Consider the following 25,779-nt stretch of genomic DNA (forward strand, 5'->3'; position numbering starts at 1 on the left):
CCTGTTTAGGGTGTGCCAGTGTCCAGCACCTGAAGGTGGACTATAACCCACATAGTAATTACTATGGCTCTGTGTCCCGTGATGTAGGATTAAAGAAAAAAACAATTGTGTGCAGAACTCCATGTTAGTGTCAAACTATATACAAAAGGCTTATCTGTAAAGGTCCAAAATGTGGTAGTAACATCCCCAAGATAATAATGTAGAATCAGTCATTGAAGAAACATGAGCATCCGCCACGTGTTTAAAGGGTCATCCAATGATTCAATATAGTACAGTTATGCATTCACCAGAAACAAGCAAATATAAAGCCTTAGACTGCCATTACACTCCACACGATTTTGTGAGAACAGAATACCCATCTGTGAGCCTCCACCAATATATGCACTCACCAGCTGTTAAAGCGGAGTTCCACCCATTTTTTTAGTTTATTAAAAGTCAGCAGCTACAAAAAGCATAGCCTCTGACTTTTAATAAACCGACACTTACCTGCTCCATGGTCCAGCGATGTGGCCGCCCACCGGAGGCTGGCTCCTCTCCCCCTCCTCTCCTCAGCACCGTCATGGTACCTATGGTACCCGGCCGTGACAGCTTAAGGCTTCACGGCCGGGCGTGCACTGAGCATGTGCGAGTTGCGCTGCACTGGATGATCTTTTCAACACATAGTGGATACTTACATTACATCAAAGACTATTTCTAATTATCCAAGAACATTAGTACCACATTTTGGACTTTTACACATAAGTTTTTTGTATATAGTTTGTTACCAACATAGAGAGCTGCACACAATAGGTTGTTACCACCTTCCACAAGTGTGGGAGAAACAACTTTCACATTTCCAAGGCCGATTTCGAAATCCATTAAGCTAGGGAGTTCCTTGCTTGACTGGCAGAGAAGCATAGGAAAGTTGAGAGATACAGTGCATTTGTTCCAGGTCGACAGAATATTGAGTTCTTGAGTGGAACCGAGAGAAGAGAACAGCCGCAAACAAGGCCAAGGACTCTCATGGAGAATCATACTGAGGCATGTCTTTTGAATCATAAGGTCTAAGCATGAGATCTTAGGGAGAGTAGCTTGCCTCCTGGAAGGGGAAACCTTTGCCTCAACCAATGGGACCGAAGGGAAGGCTGGAGGGCACACTTTTTGAAAGTTGATTACCCAACCAATAACATGAAGAATCTGAAAAGTCCTTTGAGCGTTTGCAGAAATTTTTGAGGTAGATGAATCCCTCAGAAGGTGGTTGTCCAGGTACTCTGTAACCCAGATGCCCTAAGTTTTTAAGAAGGTGCAAGTACCTTTGTGAAAACTCTGGAAAGAGGATAGGCTAAACAATAAGACAAATTGGAAGTGTTTGTTTACTACTACAAAAAGTAGTAAGCACAGATTAGGTGGGGAAATAACATTACAGAGGTAAGCATATTCCCCCTGTCTCAGAGAGGCTAATAACCAACATTATGGATCCCATGCAAAACTTGGGAACACAAAAAGGTACTTGTTTAGGGATTTTAGGTGCAGGATAGGATAAATACCTTTGTTTGGTTTTAGTACAGGGAACATGTTTGAATACAATCCTTTGAACCGTTCTTCTAAAAGCGACTGGAACAAGAGGTGATCCAGGATGGTTTGTAAATCCAACTGTCCTTGGGTTGGTTTGAGAAAAAACAATCATAAGGGGGGTAGAGTTTGAAACTCTATTTTTTATCCTTTTGAAATCAGCTGAACCCATAGGTCTGGGACATCTGTGACTCTAGGTTTCTTGTCAATAAAAGCAGCTTATATTTTCTGTCTGCGGAAAGTCAAACATGCCTGGTTTCTTGATAGTTTTACTAATAAGTGTACCACAAATAATAGAGATATTATGTCTCACAGTTGCTATAAGGCTACAGTATTGGTGCAACATTAGGATGAACCTGTCTTACCTTTCCATGTCGCTGGTTCTTGTAAGGTTCCAGCCTTTATCAGTTGTGATGGGCATAATCCCGAAGTGGTCTTCAGGTTTTAGGAACCATAGAAATAGACCACTGTCCTGGCCCTGTACCAAACTCTTAAATTAACTAAACATGTAGCACTTAAACAGCAGCCAAGCAGGGTCCAATTCCCAAAGCAACATTTCAAGTTTGCACCAATCCAGATGTACTGCTACAATTGTTATAGAAGAAGGAAGTGAAGTGTTGAAGAAGTCAAAGTAAATAAAACATGTTCAGCACAGAACTGTCTCCATACAGGATAAGATGTGCAAACACCCAAGCACACTACCAAAAAACTGAAGTCTCCTGGAGTGTGGTAGAGATAAAGAGGTGCACCCAAGGGCATATTCAAAAGCTTTGCCTGAAGGAAGCAGCCTATAACCAAAGGTTTATCAAAATCCAGCCTGTGCCCTATAATGTAAAATTAAGATATAACTGATATTAGTATATCAGTTTTAAGTAATACATTTATACGCAAAACTTCTTTAATAGTTTGTCGCATTGGGGGCCTGAGAAAGATGGGCTGTGCCTCACCAAAACATCAAATCACAATAAATATTACATAATCATAAAAACGAAAGAGAGAAAGAAAAGCAGACAGACATATAGATATGCAAGTGCATTGTCCAATAATACCAGAAGAGGTTTAGGTAAGATGGCAACCTACTTAATGGCAGTGTTTTCGCAGAACACCTTTTGCTACCATGGCTCACATTTCCAAATGTACTGGAGAATAGAGATGGGCTTGGGCGCAGCCGAAACTGCACACTGCTAATCACAGGCATTAAGACAGTTCACGGTCTGGCAAGTGTGGACCAGGAAATGCCTCACTGCCTGTGATTAGCTGTGTACAGTATCGGCTTTCTGGCGGGATTGGGCAAATGGATTGGGACTAGGATCCCGAACATGCCTGAGCCCATCTCTACTGGGGAACTGTCACTCCATATAACAGATAAAGCACTACCTGAGCACCATGTTGCTGATGAATGTGGAAAATACACTAGAATTATGTCCCCTGAGGTGTACTCTGGTTGTAGACTAGCTCACCCATGAAGTGGAATAATATACAAGTTATATTTTTGATGCCCATCCACCTTAGCTTTTGGGCTGACAGAGAACTGGACCTAGATTGTGTACGTGAATTTACGCTTGAGCTATCAAGTTCCATAAACAGGCTGCACTGCAAAGTGAGAGCCAGTAAAACATTGAGGATTGTAAAGCTTTTTTTCCCTTTTGGCTTGAAAGAAGAATGGAAATAAAATCTCATATTTGTACCCAACAATAAAAAAAAAAAATATTTTTAGTCCTGAAAAATATTATGAATACTTTCTTTATACATTTCAATTAAAGCAGAACTAAATCCACCCAATTAACTGCTTCTCAAACAGTCATATGGGCATTTGTTGACTGAAAACGGTTGAAAGTTACTAGTGTGCTTATGTCAACTCTCAACCATAATATCAAGCCATTAAAATGGCTGTTATCGTAGTTGATCACGTGCAGTACAATGGCAATTGCAGATTAAACAGAGGCTAAGATGACAACTTCCTTGGCTGTAAAGGACAGGAGGATTTCCTTCTACTTTAAAGGATAAGTTCACCTTTCAACAAAATAAAAATAAATAAATGCACATATTTTTAAAGGTAAATAATTATGTCCATTTATTATTTTATTTTAACTGCAGTCTGTAAAGAATTGCACCTGTCATCAGCAGAAAGCAGGTGCAATGCCAGGATCGGCAGACAATTACTGAACTGCAGGAGGATGAATGAATGAAAGCGCTTACCAGCACCCTTCCAGTTCATTGAAAACGACAAGCCCTCTGCCGCAATGACCTACGGTACTTGTAATTAATTTATTCACAGGAAAAAAAAATTTAAATTGTGTGCGGGGAGAAGACCCCCTGCCTGCTCTCACAGAATGGGGAGCGCCGGAGGCGGGTCACTAGGAGCATGTTGCACTCTAAATAAATGGTTGTAACATGCTCCTAAAGGTGAACTTTGCCTTTAAGTCACAAATGTCTATTTGTAAGAATGTGTACAGATATGCAATAGTGCAGATCTACTTTTCTGGGATAACTGCAAGAACTGTCATTTCATTTTATTGTCTTCATTGATATGGCAGACGTTTTAGCTCTGTGTCAAACTACAAAGCCCCTGTGAAGGGGGACATGCCACCTGCATGAGCTTAGGGCTGATAAATTACACTTAGTCCAGGCTGTTGGAGAAGCATAATCCTCAAGAAATCCTAACATTTTCTTTTACATATCATGACAGCACCTTTGACAGTTTTTTGATTTAGCATCACCAAGTTCAGACAGGAGGTTGGATGACCTTGCAGACTGACAGCTGGATAGTTCTGCTCTAACTGCTAGAGAACAATATAGTAAGATAAGCAAATAATCAAATATAATATATTTTACTGAGAGGTAATATAACAATTCTCAAACAAGTTTCAAATTATTACGGACAACCAAGTTTGCATCAAAAGGCCGCAAAAACACAAGCCTCGAATAAAGGCCCACATGTTTATACATTTAGCACCAAAATGATCCCAAAGGGATCAAACCTGCCATATTTTGAGGGCACTGAAGCCATAATACTGCTACTTTTCTAAAGAGTAAATATATACAATAGTACCATATTTCCAAGGTGGATTATTCAAACTGAATTGCATGCATGCTTGCCTTGTCAATTTTTAAGACAGTCTTAAAAATTGTAAAGGATTTCGAAAACTTTTTGACACATTCACCTGTACCACAAACTTTTGAATACACTTACCAAGGATGAGCCCCATGGCAAAAGTTTTAAAATGGACTGGATCATATATCCACACGTACACCTAAAAACATTTTTTAACAGTTTAGAGATGAGAAGCAACATTTTTAAACACTGAAGGATACAATGCTAAAATTATAAAAATATCTAAAATGTCTAATAAGTTTAATGGAGGAAAAACAATTCCATCCATGCCATGTGGGATACAGTAACATTTAACAGACTATTTGAATGCTTTATTCGATTTTAAATATCACTGCACAGTGCAGTGGTTAACCAATATCTATTAAGGAGTGATAAGTTACCACCTTTTTTCTTCCTGCTTCTCTCATCTACTCGCTTAAATAGTTCCTCAAATAATTGTAATCCAAAGGGGTAAGTAGAGAAAGTTAACTTAGAACACTCCAGGTATAACTTATTGTAAGATTCATTAAACTTGGCCTATTTGTTATCATATTCATCTTCCCTTGCATACACAATTGTGTTTTGCATGTATAGCTCAAGATCCTCCTAGACCAAGGGAACTACCTTCCTTAGTTAGCAATGATATTCTTTTATTATGAACATTACAGAAATGAACATTAAAAAAAAATTGTTTTAAAGCAAAACAGGATAGAATGGTGAGGGATCTGAATTTATTCAGTCTGTGTCCTCCCTGGGGTGGTTTAATTGGTTGTAAAGTCAGGAGTTTTTTTAACCTTTCTGCATGCCGCTTTCTCTGCAGCCCCCTAAATACACATCTGAGCCCAACCTCGATCCAGCTATGTGCATGAGTGCCAAGGCTCTCTTGCTCCTCATTGACTTAGATACAGCAGTGGGAGCCATTGGCTCCCCCCGCTGTCAATCAGAGCCAGAGAGGATGAAGTCCGGGGAATCCAAGCCCCGCTCTGTGTGTCTTGTGGACATACACAGCAGGGCTCAGGAGCAAGCACGCATGAGTGCCACATAGCAAACGACTTGCTATGGGGGGGGGCACTCGGAGGGGTAGGAGCCAGGAGCACCGGCAGGGAACCCAAGAAGAGGAGGATTTGGGCTGCTCTGTGCAAAACCATTGCACAGAGCAGGCAAGTATAACATGTTTGATACTTTAGTAGAAAAGTAAAAACAAAAAATAAACCAAACCTTCACAATCACTATAATCTCTTCTATTTGTTCTGGTGAGTATTGTCAAAAGAGACTAAAATTAAGGGACTATCCAAAGCTTTCAGAACAGGAATCAAAAGGGGTGCAAACTGTCTCAGAGAGGAAGTTCCCTCACTTTGGAAAAAATTTCCGCTTACATTCTGGTGTGTCTTCAAGATAGGAAGTAAAGAGAAATCTCCATAATGGGATAGAGATACCAAAACAAACTGACAGGAGTTTTAGATATGACTTAAATTAGATCTAAAACAAAGCAAAGAACATTTTTGATAGAGAAATATATATCCAACTTTATTCTGACTTTCTGAACAACCTACTCGTTCTGCATTACTATTAAAGCCTGGGGGTCAGTAAAACACCTGGGTAACTAGCAGCAGTCAGTGTTCTCTAAGGAAAGGATTACTATAAAAATGTGCTTGCTTAGTAGCTACTTGAATGTAGGATGATAAAAAAGCATGTATTCAAACATTTACATTCCTTTTTAGAGCACCGAGGACTAGGTAGCCTAGGCACTTCAATATGTAAAGCACAACATCCGAACAAAGTCCCCCCCATGCCTCCTGCACTTCACTATGTGTATTATTATCCATTGCATGTACTATTTGCATTATACATTATCCACCATTTGTATTTATATCCATTATAGGAGACCTCAATGATTGATAATTAGCCATGGGAGACCAGAAGACAAAAGCAGTGTGACCTTAGAAAAAAAAAAAAGGTTGCCTTTTGCCCACTGAAGAACTTTGGGCTTTGGAGTTCCAAAGACGCTCTTCAATGTACAAGAACATACATGAAGAAGCCTTTAAAACCTGTACTCTACATTGTGAGAACAACTTGAAATAGGATTAAAGGCAAAACTTTTTCATTTTGGATAGAGCAAGAGAGGGCAATAATCCGTCAGTTTTTCTTTTTTGCCTTCTGTGTCCCATTGGGTTGATTTCCCTTTACTTCCTGTTTAATAGACAAAACAGGAAGTGACATGACATCTCTGCAAATCCCTTGGGGAACCAAGTGAAGGAATCCCATCCCAAAATATGGATTTTTTTTCTGTTTCACTATTGGTATTAACAGTAAACAGGACGAATAGAGAGGGTGAGAATCTACAGGGGTGCAGGCAGCAATAAAAATGTAACTGATATTTTAATCTCTTCTCACTCATTCAAAATGTAAGAAACTTTAAAAACAAGTATCGCATTTAAAGTTAATTTTAACATGATAGATGCTAATGCTTATTATGCTCCCCTGTCTATTATAATGCATACATATTCAGAGTTATGCAACTATAATTGCTGTTTGCTATGGAGGAGTGCACACTACAGTCTGAGTATTTTGTAGCATGTCGTTTGTGCAGTTTGGGTCTTATTTTCCATTAGGTGGGGTGAAAACCATCCAGTAAGGACCCCTTTTGTTTACAACAGATCTGCATTTCAAAAAGCCATCTTTGACCCATGGATCAGATACAAACAAGGTAGCATAAAACTTATTTTGATTTAATTTACACATTACAGATTCCTGGACAACTGCTTCAATCCGTATTAAACCCAAATGCAAACATTTCTTATATTGCAGCTTACCTATCATTAGATGTGATCACTGCATTTGTTTTCTTTTTTAGGCTTTTCCATTTTTATCTTGTGATCCAGCCAGTAAGTCTGTTTTTCAAAAGAACAAGCTCTCTTGCAGATTGTATCAGTTATAGGGATGATACAAACCATTCAACAATGACAGGGGCGCTTACAATGATCAGCTTTTATTTATGCTAAACCGGCTTTAACTGCTGTTAAGTGTTAGATGGAGTTTGGTTTCAATGTGTTAGTGTACTTAAATCTGCTAGTACATCTAACACTTCTCACCCGCAGACTAACAATGCTGTCCAAAAGGTGCCTCCTATGCTCATTCATCCAGAGTGGAGGCACTCTAATACAGTAGGTGTGTTATTGGCCAGATCACCAGGTTATAACAGAGGGCCTAAAAAATGAAAACGTAGCCACCGCATCTAAGGATTGGTAAACTGCAATATATACATTTTTTGGCTTTGGGTTTAATACCATTTTCAGTCTTGAAGTTCTCCCAGTATAACTGAATATATCAAAACAAACCCGTTGCTAGAAAGGAGCTGTAAAAGTGACTTTCTTCCGGCTGCCTCACCTCATTGCCATCCAGGAAAACCTGATCCTCATGGGGTTCCAGCTTGAACTTTCTCTTGGTTTCCTTTTTTTTAGGTGTTCCAGGGGTGTCATCCTATTAAACACCATAACATAAGACATTGAAAATATCTGTATTCACCTTTAAAAAGGTACATCAGTTATAATTATTTTATGATAAAATTACTGTAAAATTACACCCACCTTGATAACAAGAACTCATCTTATGGTTTGTAGAACGTATGTAGAACGGTTGCTTCTGAATTGTATATGATGACATTGGAGAGGTTGCGCCACATGACCAGCTAGAAGTGACGGCTTTGTAAGACTGCTCGCATGGTAAGGATGAAGATTGTGGAAGTAGTAAGTATTCCTTTGCTTAAAACCTCCCCTTATTGTGTGTGATCAGGGGCACAAATTACTGCTATTACGCCAGGATTTGGCACAGTGAGGACACCTATAACTATCATCACTATTTTTAACTAGCATTAATTCAAAAGTATTTTGCATTGCCTGGACCTTGTGAGCTATAGCATTATGTCCTTGACTGGTCCTTTTGGGATTATGATTCCAGCAGAATTTTGGATTGGGCTTCATCCGGCATATACATGTCTGCTTGCTCTGCCCTGTTTGGGAAACAAATGACTGGGGCATTCAGTTTTGGCACCATAATGGCACATTGGTGTGTTCATGCTTAGGTCATTGGAGAATATTAATCAAGTCGCTTATCACCGCCTATGCACCATAAGGCTGCTTTCACACTGGGGCGGTATTCAGGCGTTACAGCGCTATAAATAGCTCCTGTGTAACGCCTGAAAAAAACCGGCCCCTTTAACTCCAGTGTGAAAGCCGGAGGGCTTTCACACTGGAGCGATGCGCTGGCAGGACGGTGAAAAAAGTCCTGCCAGCCGCATCTTTGCAGCGGTGAAGGAGCGGTGTATTCACCGCTCCTATACCGCTGCTACCCATTGAAATCAATGGGACACCGCGGCAATACCGCCGGCAAAGCGCCGCTGCAGCGGCGCTTTGCGGGCGGGTTTAACCCCTTTTCGGCCGCTAGCGGGGGTTAAAACCACCCCGCTAGCGCCCGCACACCGCCGCTAAAACGACGGTAAAGCGCCGCTAAAAATAGCGGCGCTTTACCGCCGACGCTGCTCTCGCCCCAGTGTGAAAGCAGCCTAAGGCATATAATGCAAGTGTTTTCTCTGTCTCTTCGGAAAACTTAAACCCATGGGCATTAACCATTGCCAGGGCACTGTGAGACATATACACGTCTCTATACTCTAGTTCTTTTGAAAATGAATTTAGGGGCATTTGGCACTTACCAAGGATCAAAATAGATATACATACATCTATGTTCAGGTGCTCTGGGGAATGTGGTGGTACTTGGTATTGCTTGGGCATTATGAGGCATACATGTGTCTATCTATGTTCAGGTACATTTGGGAACATAAATCCAGAGGCACTTGGCATTTCCTTTGCACAATAACGCATATAAATATGTCCATGTTCAGGTTCCCTGGGGGAGATGAATCCAGTGGTACTTGGAATTGCCTGGGCACCATAAAGCATACACGTGTCTAAACTCAGGTCCTCTAGGGACCTAACCTAAAAACAGCAATTTTAAGGGCCCGTTCACACCTGAATTCCCATGCAACTCAGTGCGGTGTGATTTTAGCAACATAAGACATATAGACAACATTCAGATAAAGTGGCAGGAGCTGTGTGGTCATAGCTTCATTAAAATCATTTACATCAAGGTGGCTAGCGGTGAAATAGGCCGACTGTAGCTAATGGCTTGGGTTACTGTAGTTATACAACTTGGAGAACTCGAATGGCTCTCTAATGCCTCAATCACACTGGCCCTGTCAAACCTGCATTTAGTGGACACTTCTAAATGCATATAATGATTTTTCAATGCTGCCATGTACACTGTGTTTACCTGAATTTAGGTGTGAGCAGTTTAGCTGTGTTTGGAGAAAACAGAATTCTGTCGGCCCAGGATCTGATTAGAGATTGTAAAACACATGTAAATGCCCCAAAAATATAAGCTGTTTCAAGGGCCAGTTCACACCTGAATTCTCATGCGACTTAGCATGGTGTCATTTTTTTTAGCCCACTCATTTGAATGGGCTGAAAACACTGTTACTATGCTATCCGGTGCAGGCAAATGCACTGCATTTGCGATCTGTATTTGGGGTGTCATTAAGATTATGTTGAAACTTGCAGCAGATTGCACACCCAGTGCATTTTGAACGTAAGTGAAAAGTGTAGGGAGTGCGGGTTTCCCGCACCGTGTTCCGGAATGAATGATCCCTAAAGCAGGAACATCTAAAAGTTTAAAGATATCTGGTAAACAAATTTTTTGCCTTCCATATCACTTTTTCCTGTGTTGCATGTTCCTATATTTAGCTGTGTTTCCAAGTGTTCTAATCATACTTGGATGCACACAATTGTATTTTATGTAAATGCAGCTAAGCTGAACGAGTCCCAAAAAGTTGTTTCTACTTCCCATGTATGTGTTCATGCTTAGGTCATTGGAGAATATTAATCAAGTCGCTTATCACCATTTTCTTAGAAAAGCTAATTGCAGGAGTATCAGTGTTCAAGAGGCCTTAGGCTACATGCAAACTGGGCATTTATGCTGTAAATGTTCACGATATGCCTAGAATGCAGGAATTCTAATTTCGGGCATACACCCAGAGAGTGTGGAATGCAGTAAAATGTACACAGGTCACATTGACTATTCAGTATTGCCCCCAAGCTCAATACATTCAAGTGAATGAGGCTGCACCACAACACTGCAACTGTGCGTAATGCAAGCAGTCGCTGTGCTGTGCGCTTTCAATGGTTAGCACAGGCACTGAGTGGCTTGTCAAATGCCTCTGAAAAGCAATCTACTGTGGATCACTTTTCAGAGGGACAGTAAAAATGGCTGCACATGTAAACAGGTAAAGGAAAGGTGAGCTGCACTAGCAGTTAAAATCAAGTTACTATTCCTGAATACAATGGATGAATTGCACCCAAGTGTAATAAGAATTTATTCTACCACCCCACTACTACCAGTCACATTCACATTAATAATGCCATTTACCACAATAGGTTTGATTACTACATGTTTGCCATTGTTTATTGCATGAGACTTAATAAACATGGAGATTAAAAAAATACATTTCTTTGTGAGACACCTGTAACAGAAATGACTGGCAGACATTGATCTTACCTTTTTGCTTTCCTCTTTCTCTCCATCCTTTTTCTTTTCCTTCTCTTTCTTGATTTTCTCATCCTTAGAAGAATCTTTTTTCCCCTTTTTTTCTTCTTCCTTTCCACTATCAGTCTTTCCTTTCTCTTTCTCTTTCTCCTTTTCTTTCTTTGGATCTTTGTCTGGCTTCATTTTCATCACTTTTAATGCCCGATGGAAAAACTGTTTCTTGAGAAGCCTTGAAAAATTAAACAATACGGTCATTTTAAAATATTAATGAGTACATTTTTAATTAGAGGATTCCATAACATTTTGTTATATTATAGATAGGCAATCATGGTTATCTTGCTCCAGGATATTTAATAAAACTAAGACTCAAACTGGAACGTATAAGGTCACTAGGGAAATTGGTTCACCTTTTCAAAGAAAAACTTATGGTATGGGGGAACTTCCTAGTATGATCATCCTATCCCCTTACAATAATAATAATAATAATAATAATAATAATAAATAAAAAAAACGGACTGAAAAAATCCCACAGCCTCTGAACCTGGAGGGATAGGGGGATCCACTGAGGCATTCTACATTTTATACAGTCATCAACTGCCTGCATTTCTAATGAGCCCTTTTCCATACAGGCTGTATTTGTAGGCAGGCTCTGGGTATGTGGGTGTGTGTGTGTGTAGGCATTCACAGGGGAGCAGACAACTTCCCCGCCTTTGCTGGAAGGACACATATCATAGATGTGAAAAACAGGAGTCCATGTTAATATCCCAGCGATGTGAGAGTGCTAGAGATATAAAAGACTGCACATACACCAGTGTGACCAAGCTTCCGCTCTCTCTCCACCTCTGTGCTAGATTTACACTCAAGTCCCCTCTAGAACTTTTTGCCATTCCTGGAATGAATGAATAAGGAATTTAGAGAAGTCAGAGCTGCACAACCTGGACAATTCAGCCTCTTCATCTATCCAATCCTCTCTGCTATAACCTGAAGGAATTAAGCAGAGAAGCAGGGCTATATAACTCAAAAGAAAACCCTTCTCTTCAAAGAAGCCTATCCTGCTTCTAACTAACACTGTTTTACTTCCTCCATCAGCTCATCTCCCCACTGTAATTACCTGCTATTACCTTTTGTATCAATTGACCCTTCCTTTTTAGATTGTAAGCTCTAACGAGCAGGGTCCTCTGATTCCTCTTGTACCAAATTGTAATGTAGCTGTAATGTCTGCCCTCATGTTGTAAAGCGCTGCGCAAACCATGATCCTGGTAGCATTTTTTTTCAGCCGCAGATTGGCTGTCATGTAAAAGTGATCCGGCCATTCCCAGATCACCCGTGATGAATGAAGCTGGAATTGACAGGGATTGTCACTTCTGGTTCCAGTGCTGTGTTTCCCAGGCTTTTTCAGAAGCCTCTTGAAAGACAGGTGGAGGCATCAGGGGCTAAATTACCTGTAACTGCTCAAAACTATCACAAGGGGTCTTGTTCTCCCTTTGTAACAAGGGTGCTTTTACATTTTTTAATTATTATTAAAAATATATATATTATTATTTTTTTTCATTTAACTTTATTATAAATGCAAAGGCACACGTACAGTCGAGTTAACAAGTCTACACACCCCTATTAAATGTCAGGTTTCTGTGATGTAAAAAAATATGACAAAGATAAATCATTTCAGAACTTTTTCCACCTTTAATGTGACCTATAAACTGTACAACTCAGTTGAACAACAAACTGTACTCTTTTAGATGGAGAAAAGTAAAAATAAAAAAATAATAATAATATGGTTGCATAAGTGTACACACCTAATACAGCCTAATACATTATTGAAGCACCTTTTTATTTTATTACAGCACTTAGTCTTTTTGGGTATGAGTCCATCAGCATGGCACATCTTGACTTGGGAATATTTGCACACTCTTCTTTGCAAAAACGCTCCAAATCTGTCAGATTGCGAGAGCATCTCCTGTGCCCAGCCCTCTTCAGATCACCCTAGAGATTTTAAATGGTATTCATGTCTGGGCTCTGGACGGGCCATTCCAAAACTTTAACCACTTGCTTACTGGGCACTTAAACACCCTTCCTGCCCAGACCAATTTTCAGCTTTCGGTGCTCTCACACTTTGAATGACAATTACTCAGTCATGCAACACTGTACCCAAATGAATTTTTTGTCCTTTTTCCCCACAAATAGAGCTTTCTTTGGTGGTATTTGATCACCTCTGGGGTTTTTATTTTTTGCGCTATAAATGAAAAAAGACCAATTTTTCTTCATAAATTTTGGCCACAATTTATACTGCTACTTATCTTTGGTAAAAATAACCCAAATGAGTGGATATTATTTGGTCTTTGTGAAAGTTAGAGAGTCTACAAGCTGTGGTGCGAATCGCACAAAATTGATCACATCTGATGTACTGGTGGCCTATCTCACTTCTTGTGACCCGAACAAGTCAGGAAAGTACAAATACCCCCCAAATGACCCCTTTTTGGAAAGTAGACATTCCAAGGTATTTAGGAGGCATGGTGAGCTTTTTGATGTTGTCATTTTTTTCCCACAATTCTTTGCAAAATTAAGATTTTTCATTTTTTTGTTTTTTTCCCCACAAAATTGTCATTGTAATAGGTTATTTCTCTCACGTGGCATGTGTATACCACAAATGACACCCCCCAAAAAAATCTGCTAACCCTTCCTGAGTATTACAATACCACATGTGTGGGACTTTTTCACAGCCTGGCCACATAGAGGCCCAACATGCAGGGAGCGCCATCAGGTGTTCTAGGAGCATAAATTACATCTAACTTGTTGACTACCTATTACACTTTTGAAGGCCCTGGAGCACCAGGACAATGACATGTGACACTGATGACAGATGGCACTGATACGTGGCAATGATGACACTTATACGTGGCACTGATGACCCGTGGCACTGATGACAGATGGCACTAATATGTGGCACTGATGACAGATGGCACGTGGCACTTATACGTGGCACTGATGACACGTGGCACTAATACGTGGCACTGATGACACGTGGCACCGATGACAGATGGCACTAATACGTGGCACCGATGACGCGTGACACTGATGACAGATGGCACGTGACACTGACAGGTGGCACTGATGACAAGTGGCACTGATGACAGATGGCACTAATATGTGGCACTGATGACAGAAGGCACTTATAGGTGGCACTGATGACAGATGGCACTAACAGGTGGCACTGGGGATAGATAGCACTGGGGGGGATGGCACTGGGGCAGGATGGCACTTTTTTTATTTTTTTATTTTCACACTTACAGCCGCTGCAGCCGTTCATCTCTCCCCTCTCACACGCTGTCTGTGTGAGGAGGGAGAGCGGCGCCGAGAAATGATCTCATATGTTTACATATGAGATCATCTCCTATTGGACACGCCATTCGCACTGTAAATGGCTGCTGTGATTGGCCGTTTACAGCGATCTGTCTTTGCCTGTCTCCGGGGGACACGGCAAACACAAAACTTCCCCGATGCGCGCCCGCTGCGGCGCACATTGCGGAAGTAAACACCAGGACGTCCAGGGACGGCCTCCCGGACGAAAGCGCCTGCTCTATAGCCGTCATTTGGTTATAGGGCGGGCGGGAAGAGGTTAATCTTCTTCTGGTAAAACTATTTCTTTATTGATTTGGATGTATGCTTTGGGTCATTGTCATGCTGAAAGGTGATGTTCCTCTTCATGTTCATCTTTCTAGCAGAAGCCTGAAGATTTTGTGCCAATATTGACAGGTATTTGGAACTGTTCATAATTGCTTCTACCTTGACAAAGGTCCCTGTTCCAGCTGAAGAAAAACAGCCTCAAAGCATGATGCTGCCACCACCATGCTTCACGGTGGGCATGGTGTTCTTTTGGTGATGTGCAGTGTTGTTTTTGCGCCAAACATATTTTTTGGAATTAAAGCGGGAGTCCGCCGGGACTCCGCGTTTTTTTTTTTTTTTAAAAGCCAGCAGCTACAAATACTGCAGCTGCTGACTTTTAAAATAGTGACACTTACCTGTCCAGCGCGCCCGCGATGTCGGCACCCGAAGCCGATCTGTAGATCGTTTCTCGGGTGCTGCCGCCGCCATCTTGGGTATGGGAATCAGGAAATGGAGCCTTTCGGCTTCATTTCCCGGTTCCCTACTGCGCATGCGCGAGCCGCGCTGCGCAATAAGGACGGTCCCCGCTGCCTCTGGGATCTGTGTGTTTTCCCAGCAGGCAGCGGGGCACTTGCGGAAAGGGGCGGGACTTGCGGAAAGGGGCGTAATATACGCCCCTTTCCGCAGAGAGCTATCCCGGAAGTGGGTGCAGATACCTGTACTGTACAGGTATCTGTACCCCCCTCCCCCCTGAAAGGTGCCAATTGTGGCGCCGGAGGGGGGGAGGGTTCCGATGAGCGGAAGGTCCACTTTATGGTGGACCTCCGCTTTAAGGCCAAAAAAACTGAGATACTTACCGGTAACATCCTTTTCCAGGAATCTTTCAGGACAGTACCATAGAGAGACACTGGCTTCTCCCCTCCTAGGAAACACCACCTTTCAATTCAATATTTAAATCTCACCATCCTGTCGGCCCCTCAGTTCTTCAAGGGTACCTCCAGCCAGCTGGGGAGACAGAAGAATACGTCATACTAATCTTTATCTTACTTGACAATCTCATGCAATGAGTTCTCATAGATAGCCAACAATTTGGGTGGGTACCAGTGCTGTCCTGAAGGATTCCTGGAAAAAGGATGTTACCTGTAAGTAACTCAGTTTTTCCCCATTCATCTTTAAGGACAGCACCATAGAGAGGATAAGCAAGCACCTTACCTTAGGGTGGGACTACTGCCTGCAGCACTTTACGTTCAAAGACCTGATCTTTGGCTGACAGCAGGTTACACCTGTAGTGCTCCACAAATGTGGCAAAACTGGACCACGTTGCAGCCCTACAGAACTGCTCTGGAGAAGCAAAAGTCCACACTGCTTGAGAAGTCGCCACTGCCCTGGAATGTGGCTTAATACCCTCCAGAAACTCCAACCCCCCGATCACAGCTAGCTATGCAAGGATCTATTGCTAGTGGCTTTTCCAGGAAAAAACACTCAGGGTGGATACTTTTCCTTTCAAGGTGCTAAGGGCTAACCCTTTGTCCGCTCCCGACTGCAGAAATTCCAACACTGCTACATAACTTTCTACATCGACGCTATTGAAGCGTCTCCACACCTTTAGGTAGATAGCTTGCGTCTCCCTTTTTCTGCAACTTAGGAGATTCGCTACTAAATGATCCGAGAAGCCCTTGCCCTTCAGTAATTCCTCCTCAGTAGCCACGCTTCAAGGTTCCACCGCTCCACCTGGGAATAACAGATCGGCCCCTGAAAAAGAAGATCCTCCTGGATAGGTAGAATCCAAGGAGCTTCCACAGCCAGACCCATCAAGATGGAGAACCACGGCCTCCTGGGCCAGTGTGGTACAATCAGAATGAAGGTTGTGTCTTCCGACTGAAACTTTCTTAGAACTGCTGGAATCAGTACAGGAGGGGGGGGGGGGGGGGGGGGAGGCATAACACCTGGAGAAACGCCAGCTCTGAGCCAGTGCATCCACCCTGGCTGCTCCGTCCCATCTGTTTAGGCAAAAGAACAGGTGCACTTTTGTGTTTTCCCTTGAAGCAAAGAGGTCCACACAAGGCACCCCCCACTTCCAAGTGACCATCTCGACGATGTCCTGGTTCAAAACCCTCCCTCAGCATCTTGCTGTTGAGAAAGTCTGCTACCTGGTTTTGTTTCCCCCCAAATGTACTGCTGAAAGGGATAGAATGTTTCGGCCCATCTGAGGATGGATTCTGCCAGGACCCACAAGGAACTGCTCCTGGTACCCCCTTGCCTGTCGATATAGGCCACTGCTGAGGAGTTCTCTGAACGGACCCACACATGCTGTCCCTGGAGTTCTCTCTGAAAAGCTCTGAGTGCCAAGGCTATTGCCCTCAGTTCCCTCCAGTTCGAGGACTTCTTTGCATCTGCTCTCCCCCCAAGTACCTTGTACCATCCCGGAATCTAGGTGCACCCCCCAACCTGTACCGCTCGCATCGGTTGCAACCGTCCTGGAGACTGGTAGGACCCCCTCCAGGCCCTGTGAAAGATTGAACCCCTTTCTCCACCACCAGAGGGACCTCTTGACCTGACTCGGTACAGAAATTAGAGAGTCCCGGGATCCTTGACTGTGGTCTCAGACCCTCAGGATAAACAGTTTGTAGAGGGCGAAAATACAGCTCTGCCCACTAAACTGCCGGGAGAGTGGATGTCAGTAAGCCCAAAGCGGATATCTTTTCTTACTGAGACCTTACGGCTGCTCTGAAGCAACAACATTGTTTTTTTCACCTTCTGGATCTTCTCTAAGGGAAGGAACACCTTTTGCTTTGTTGAATCCAACACATAGCCCAGGAAAGTGACCTTTTGGGACAGAGCCAATCTGGATTTTTCCAGGTTCAAGAGCCACCCCAAGTTTTCTAGGATGTCTCTAGCTACCTGAAGATTCTGGGACAACTGCTCCAGGGAGGAGGCAAACAGAAGTAGATTGTCCAAGTATGCAACTACCGAGATGCCTCTGAGCCACAAAAAGGCCAGGACCTCCAACATAGCCTTGGTGAATATGCGGTGGGAAGAGGATAGCCCAAAGGTGAGTGCTTTAAACTGTAAATGGAACGTCCCTTCTCTGGTTTTTACCGCCAGCCTAAGAAACCTCTGATAGCCCACTGCGACTGGGATGTGCAGATAGGTGTCTTTCAAGTCTATCAATGCCATGAAGCAGTTCGGCAGAAGAAACGCCTTCACCGTGTACACAGAGTCCATCCGGAATCTCATTAAGTAATTGAGACATTCAGATTCAGGTTCATGATAAGCCTGAACTTTCCCAAAGGTTTGCAGACCACAAAGATGTGGGAATAGAAGCCTCTGCCGGTCTCTTCTGCCGGGACTCATGCCACCACCTTCTGTTCCTCCAACTCATGTAAGGAGGATAGAAGAGCTGATGATTTCTCTGCGCATTTTGGCAGCTCGGTGACAAAGTCTGTGCGGAGCAGGTTCTAAGAACTCCAGCCGGTAACCTCTTCTTATGATCCGTAACAAACTGGTTGGAGGTGATCATCTCCCACTGTGGAAGGAAAGCCCCCAATCTTTTTCCCACTGTGGTTAATCTGTCATTGGGTTTTCTTGGGCTGTTCAGGAGGGCGAAAAAAATCGCCCCTCCACGTCCCTTGCCCTTCTGCCCCCAAGCCTTTTTCTGCCGTTCAGCTTTTGGGGCTTCAAACATTCTCTGAGGGTGAGACTTTCTTTTAGTCTGCTCCCCAAATTTCTTTTTAACCACTTGAGGACCGCCGTATTGCCATTGTACGTCAGCACAATGGCACAGGCAGGCATAATCACGTACATCTACGTGATTGCCTTCCAGCGGGTGGGGGGTCCCATCGGACCCCCTCCCGCTGGTTACGGCGGTCCGATTCGGTCCAGGAGCGCTCCGTGATGAGGGGATGGCCGTTCGTTTTCGGCCACCCCCTCTGGATCGCTCCTGGCCAATGAGAAGCTTCCTCCCCTGTGTATTGTTTACACAGGAAGGAGGAAGTGATGTCATTCTCCTCGGGGCGGTCTTTTTGACCGGACTACGAGGAGAAGAGTAAAAGTAAGTCTGCACGAACACTACACTGACATGTAGGTACACACAGGCACACAAACCCCCCCCCCGATCGCCCCCCGATCCCCCCCCAGTCACAGTGTCACTGATTGCATTGATCATTTCTTTACTGATCAATGCATTCAGTGTCAGTTGTGACAGTAAAAACTGTCAGGACAGTTAGTGTTAGGTCCAGGGTAGCCCCCTATCACCCCCCAATAAAGATTTAACCCCCTGATTGCCCCTAGAGTTAACCCTTTCACCCCCTTTTGCCAGTGTCACTAAGCGATCATTTTTCTGATCGCTGCATGTGTCGCTAGTGTCGCTAGGTAGCTAGTTATTTTTTTAGGTTCACCGCCAGGTTTTTATATCGCTAGGTACCCCGATATACTACCCAATAATGTTTTTAACCCCCTGATTGCCGCTAGTTAACCCTTTCACCCCCTTTTGCCAGTGTCACTAAGCGATCGTTTTTCTGATCGCTGCATTAGTGTCGCTACAGTCGCTAGGTAGCTAGTTATTTTTTTAGGTTCACCGCCAGGTTTTTATAGCGCTAGGTACCCCGATATACTACCCAATAATGTTTTTAACCCCCTGATTGCCGCTAGTTAACCCTTTCACCCCCTTTTGCCAGTGTCACTAAGCGATCATTTTTCTGATCGCTGCATGTGTCGCTAGGTAGCTAGTTATTTTTTTAGGTTCACCGCCAGGTTTTTATATCGCTAGGTACCCCGATATACTACCCAATAATGTTTTTAACCCCCTGATTGCCGCTAGTTAACCCTTTCACCCCCTTTTGCCAGTGTCACTAAGCGATCGTTTTTCTGATCGCTGCATTAGTGTCGCTACAGTCGCTAGGTAGCTAGTTATTTTTTTAGGTTCACCGCCAGGTTTTTATAGCGCTAGGTACCCCGATATACTACCCAATAATGGTTTTAACCCCCTGATTTCCGCTAGTTAACCCTTTCACCCCCTTTTGCCAGTGTCACTAAGCGATAATTTTTCTGAACGCTGCATCAGTGTCGCTAGTGTCGCTAGGTAGCTAGTTAACTAGGCTCCCAAAAAGTCCCCCACATGTGGTATCCCCGTACTCGGGAGAAGCAGCAGAATTTATTTTGGGGTGTAATTTGACTTCTGCCCATAGCATGTGTGAGCAATATATCATTTAGTGACAACTTTGTGCAAAAAAAAAAAAGTTTGTAATATTCCCGCAACTTTTGGCAAAATATAAAATATTCCATGGACTCAACATGCCTCTCAGTAAATAGCTTGGGGTGTCTACTTTCCAAAATGGGGTCATTTGGGGGGGTTTTGTGCTATTTTGGCTTTTTATGGCCTTCTAAACTGTGATAGGTAGTGAGGAGTTAAATCAAAAATTTGCACCCTTAGAAATCCTGAAGGTGGTGATTGGTTTTCGGGGTGCCGTGCGCGACTAGACTCCCAAAAAGTCCCACACATGTGGTATCCCCGTACTCGGGAGAAGCAGCAGAATGTATTTTGGGGTGTCATTTCACATATAACCATGGCATGTGTGAGCAATATATCATTTAGTGACAACTTTTTGTAAAAAAAATTTTTTTTTTTTTTTTTTGTCATTATTCAATCCCTTAGGACAAAAAAAATAAATATTCAATGGGCTCAACATACCCATCAGCAATTTCCTTGGGGTGTCTACTTTCCAAAATGGGGTCATTTGGGGGGGATTTGTACTGCCCTGCCATTTTAGCACCTCAAGAAATGAGATCGGCAGTCATAAATTAAAAGCTGTGTAAATTCCAGAAAATGTACTCTAGTTTGTAGACGCTATAACTTTTGCGCAAACCAAAAAATATACGCTTATTGACATTTTTTTTACTAAAGACATGTGGCTGAATAAATTTTGCCCTCAATGTATGACTAAAATTTAGTTTATTCGATTTTTCTTATAACAAAAAGAAGAAAATATCTTTTTTTTTCAAAATTTTCGCTCTTTTTCCATTTATATCGCAAAAAAAAAAAATCGCAGAGGCAATCAAATACCATCAAAAGAAAGCTCTATTTGTGGGAAGAAAAGGACGCAAATTTCGTTTGGGTGCAATATTGCATGACCGCGCAATTACCAGTTAAAGCAGCGCAGTGCGAAATTGCAAAAAGACCTCTGGTCCTTAAGGTGTTTATTGGTCCGGAGCTGAAGTGGTTAATGGGAAAGGCCTTTTTCGCTTTTTTTGTTTTTCAAAGAAGTTTATTGAGACTTTCAAATTACACTCAGAGTACATACAGTAGGGTACATAATCAGGGAACAATAAAACAAGGAAATACAGTTCAGCTTACAGTAACTTGGCATAGATCCAACTACAAAATAACTTGTTGTCTGGCTAAAGGGCTCATCCTAAATGAACAGTTTCAACTAACGTGTGCCCTTATGCAATTGTCAAATACATGGGTTAGCTCGTATGGAAAATGACAACAGATTCCGGGGGCATACGTTTTGTTCTGCAGCAATTTCCTGGAGCTAATGTTAGCAGAAGTAAGTGCAATGTATCCAGCTTGGGAAAAATGCTCGGCTTAAAGGTGTACAATATTTCGCTGAGAGATTGGGGTGCATCCAATGGGAGTCAAGCGCACCCTCGTCAAATCTCCAGTTTAGCCATCCACCCCTAAGGGGAACTCACTGTGGATGGGGGGAGAACTGCCAACTGAATAGTAATGTTTATGAGGAGACTTGACAGGGTCCAGGAAATGCGTCTCACCTACTGGTTTCAGGTGGACATGTAGAAAGGCCTTTTTCTTATTGGCCGTCCGATCCAAAAAGGCCTGCAACCCTGGTCCAAACAAAAGATCCCCTGTGAGTGGAATCCCACAGAGTCTAACTTTAGACACGCTGTCCCCTTGCAATGTCTTAAGCCATAAGGCCCTTCGAGCCAAATTAGGCTGAGGACCTTGAGGACATGCGCAACGATTCAGTTGAAACAACCCCCTTGAGTAGCATGGGGAAGGAAGACAAAATAGTTTCTTTTGGCATCCCTGCTTCAATGTGTGCCTAAATTTGAGTAAGCCAATATTCCATGTTGCGGGCTACCACTGTGACCGCCATGGCCGGCTTAAGGTTTCCCTGCGACGAGTCCTAGGACTTCTTCAAAAGCGAGTCCTTCCTCTTGTCCATGGGGTCTGAAAGAGCCCCCATATCCTCGAAGGTCAGGTCCGTATGCCTGGTAACCTGAGAAACGGCTGCATCTAGTCTAGGAGATTTATTCCAGACTAGAGCCTCCTCTTCTGCAAAGGGAACGCTGTTGAAAAGAAAAGTTTCCTTTCAGGACCTTGCCATTCCTTCTTGATGGCTTTGACCAAGACATCATGGACCGGGAACTCCCTCGTTTTTTGTTCCCCCAGACCTTTGTACATCTGGTCATGGAGTGATAACGCCTTCTTTTCCTCTTGTATTCCCAAAGTTGTGTGGATAGCTCCTAAGAGATCCTCTACTTCGTCAAGGGAAAGTTTGTAGCGAAAGGTTCTTGTGGATTCCCCATCCACTCCCTCTGCATCCGACTCCCCTTGGGAGTCTGAATCAGCACTGTCTGGCTCCTTCTCAATTTCCTCTCAGAAGCCCCCTGGTCTCTCTCCACTAACAGAGGGAGTATCCACTGGGCTAGGTGTAACACTCTGTTGCACTGGTGAAGGATTGCTCTGAGCTTGCGGCAACTGGAATCTAGAAAAAAGTGCCTTAAAGGGCTGAAAGGTGCTAGAAAGCTCCTTGACAGACGCTGCCAGGTCCATACCCTGTTCTGCCGTCTGTTCCCTAATTAACCCCTCAATGCACGCGTTACAGAGTGCCTTGGTCCGGGATTCCCCCATGGTGACTCTATAAGAGGGACATCTCTTCTTAGAACCGTGAGATTTGCTTTTCTCTGTGGCTTTCTGAAAATAGAAAGAGAGAGCAGCCATAAATGCCCAATCCCACCAGCGCAAATCACAGAGGATCCCCAGGAGTGCCCCCCCCCAGGACCAACCACCACCAGGGTCCCAGACACACTCCCCTTCCCCCCTCAACCACCTGGGAGGGGAAACACCTGTGCAGCTATTGGGAAAGGTAAGGGAACACCACCCCAGGGTTCCACTTACCTTAGCATGGCTGGTGCTATTATCTCCTGAAGCAGTTTGTGAGACCTCTGCCTCCGACATCTTCTGCCGAGGATGGTGGTCAATCGTGCCCCTGACAGCTGACTCTACAGCGAGAAAACAGGGCCACACCAGCCAACCAGCCAAACACTTGAAGAAGCTGAGGTGTGTCAAACTGCAGTTTTAAAACAGGCAATACCGGCTCCCTAGCCTTACCTGACTGCACCAAAAGAGTGTGAGAGACTCAATTACCCCCCCGGAAACATTTGGCTTCAGCCTCTCTGGCTGTCCAGCCATGGCTCCTTGGCAGTGTCTCCGCACCGGAGGAAATACCTGAACTATGGGGGCGGCGGGACGGTGAGATTTAAATATTAAATTGAAAGGCAGTGTTTTCTAAGAGGGGAGGGGCCAGTGTCTCTCTATGGTGCTGTCCTGAAAGATGAATGGGGAAAGTTCAACCTTGGTTTCATCAGACCTCAATACATTTTCCCACGTGCTTTTGGAAGACTTCAGATGCGTTTTTGCAAAATTTAGCCGAGCTTGGATGTTTTTCTTTGTAAGATAAGGCCTCAGTCTTGCCACTCTACCCCATAGCCCAGACATGTGAAGAATATGGTAGATTGTTGTCACGTGTACCGCACAGCCATTACTTGTCAGATATTCCTGCGGTTCTTTTAATGTTGCCTCTTGGCAGCCTTCTTCTCGTCTGTTCATCAATTTTGGTGGGATATCCAGTTCTTTGTGATATCACTGTTGTGTCAAATTTCCTCCACTTGATGATGACTTTCTTCCCTGTGTTCCATAGTATAACTAATGCTGTGAAAATTATTTTGTGGAAAATTATTTTGTACCCTTCTCCTGAAGGAGATACCGCTGATGCTTTGGAAGCTCTCTGCGGACCATGGCTTTTGCTGTAGGATGCGACTAAGAAAATGTCAGGAAAGACCTACTAGAACAGCTGAACTTTATTTGGAGTTAATCAGAGGCACTTTAAAAGATGGCAGGTGTGTACTGACGCATATTTAACATGGGTTTAAATGTGATTGCTTAATTCTGAACACAGCTACATCCCCAGTTATAACACTTATACAACCACATTTTATTTTTTTTTATTTTTACTTCCCCCCTTAAAGATTTCAGTTTGTTTTTCAATAGAGTTGTACAGTTTATAGGTCACATTAAAAAGGTGGAAAAAGTTCTGAAATGATTTATCTGATTTGTCTCATTTAAAAAAAAAATAATAATCACAGAAACCTGCCATTTTAACAGGGGTGTGTAGACTTTTTATATCCGCTGTAGGTCAGGCCCACATATAAAACGGTGATTAGAGTATCACCTATGGACAATTTTAGGCACTGTAGTTAGTGCCCATTTCACAGGCGTGCACAATTTTAAATCTTTTTTTTTTTTTTACAGATACTCTTCATTAAAGTATTTTGAGGTTAAGGTACAAAACAAAGCCGGTTGGGTATACCCAGGCTTATAAGATAAAACAAAGACCTAAAAACAAAAACAAAACTATCAACTATTCACTTGGCAAAGTCAAATGTCGAATATGAAAACAGCTCCTTCGTATAGGCGTAAACAAAAAAAAGGGCACCACCTAATCCACACTACCCTGCAGATGCCTTCAATAGGGCAGTAGAGATAAATCAGAGAGGGGAGGTGACCCAGATAACCCATGTTTTGGTGCATTTCCCAGGACAACCCCTAGATTCATACATGAACTTATACAGCGGTATTGCTGCGTTAACCACAGCTTTCCAAAAATCGAGAGTAGGTGCCAATGGGGATTTACACTTGAGCAGTTTAGCCTTGCAGGCATAAAACAATAGCAACCCTATCAGTTCTCTCATCGCTCTAGACATTAGGTGAACCAGACCAGGTATACAGACATCCATCATCAGTGGTACCGAGATCATAGTGCACTTTTTACATCCTCCGAGTCCATATCCAGGGCCGCCATGTGCCAGCAGTCTGTCAAGGCCTTCGTGAATAGTTGGAAGGAGAGCTTTGTATATTGTGGATAGAGGTGTCGTCTCACAAATTCCTCTCCAATCCAAATTTCACAAATGTAAGTGGATGGCCTCGAAATTGCATTTGGAAAGCGTGGCGCAGTTGGAGGAAACGGAATAGAGCGGAGTTAGAAGTTAGAGCAAATTGAGCATTAAAGTGGTTGTAAAGGGATTTATTTCTTTTTTTAAATAACAAACATGTTATACTTACCTCCACTTTGCAGCTCGTTTTGCACAGAGTGGCACAGAGTGGCCCCAAACCTGCTCTTCTGGGGTCCCGTCCCTCGGTGGCTGTCTCGACTTCCTCCCGCAAGTACTTCTCACGTTCATGCGAACTTGCGGAGCGCGCTCCCGTGATACAGCTGGCAGCTATAGCTGCTCACTGTATCACTCGACCCCGCCCCCGGCGCGCCACATCATGGGATGTGATTGACAGCAGCGCGAGCCAATGGTTGCGCTGCTTTCAATCCATCCACTCTAGCCAATCAGCGGCCAGGCTGAGCAGCGAAGAGGATGTCGGAGGCGAGCGCGGGACTTTCGAGGGGTCAGGTAAGTAAAACGGAGGGGCTGGGGGGGCCGGCACTGTCAGATATTTTTTCACCTTAATGCATAGAATGCATTAAGGTGAAAAAATGTTTACCTTTACAACCCCTTTAAGAGAATCAAACGTCTTGAGAATACCATTCTCACAAAGTTGATTAAGGTACTCGATCCCCTTGCTAGTCCACACCGTGGAGTCCTGAAAGCTAAGAAATTCAGGCAACAAGGGATTATACCATAGAGGG

At 43.3% G+C, this 25,779-nt stretch overlaps 1 protein-coding gene across 1 annotated transcript in view; it reads right to left on the reverse strand.

Annotated features, from left to right (window-relative positions):
- SEC62 (SEC62 preprotein translocation factor) overlaps positions 1-25,779 on the reverse strand; it is a 91,877-nt gene that overhangs the window by 19,464 nt on the left and 46,634 nt on the right. The window contains exons 4-6 of the mRNA XM_077488007.1: positions 11,252-11,468; positions 8,033-8,125; positions 4,745-4,805 (exon numbers count right to left, since the gene is read on the reverse strand). Coding sequence (XP_077344133.1) covers positions 4,745-4,805; positions 8,033-8,125; positions 11,252-11,468 — 371 coding nt within the window. The remainder of the gene's footprint in view (positions 1-4,744; positions 4,806-8,032; positions 8,126-11,251; positions 11,469-25,779) is intronic.

Source organism: Lithobates pipiens, unplaced genomic scaffold (genome assembly GCF_037356315.1).
Source record: "Lithobates pipiens isolate NorthernLeopardFrog02 unplaced genomic scaffold, aLitPip1_a1.2 Scaffold_18, whole genome shotgun sequence".
Lineage (NCBI taxonomy): Eukaryota > Metazoa > Chordata > Amphibia > Anura > Ranidae > Lithobates > Lithobates pipiens.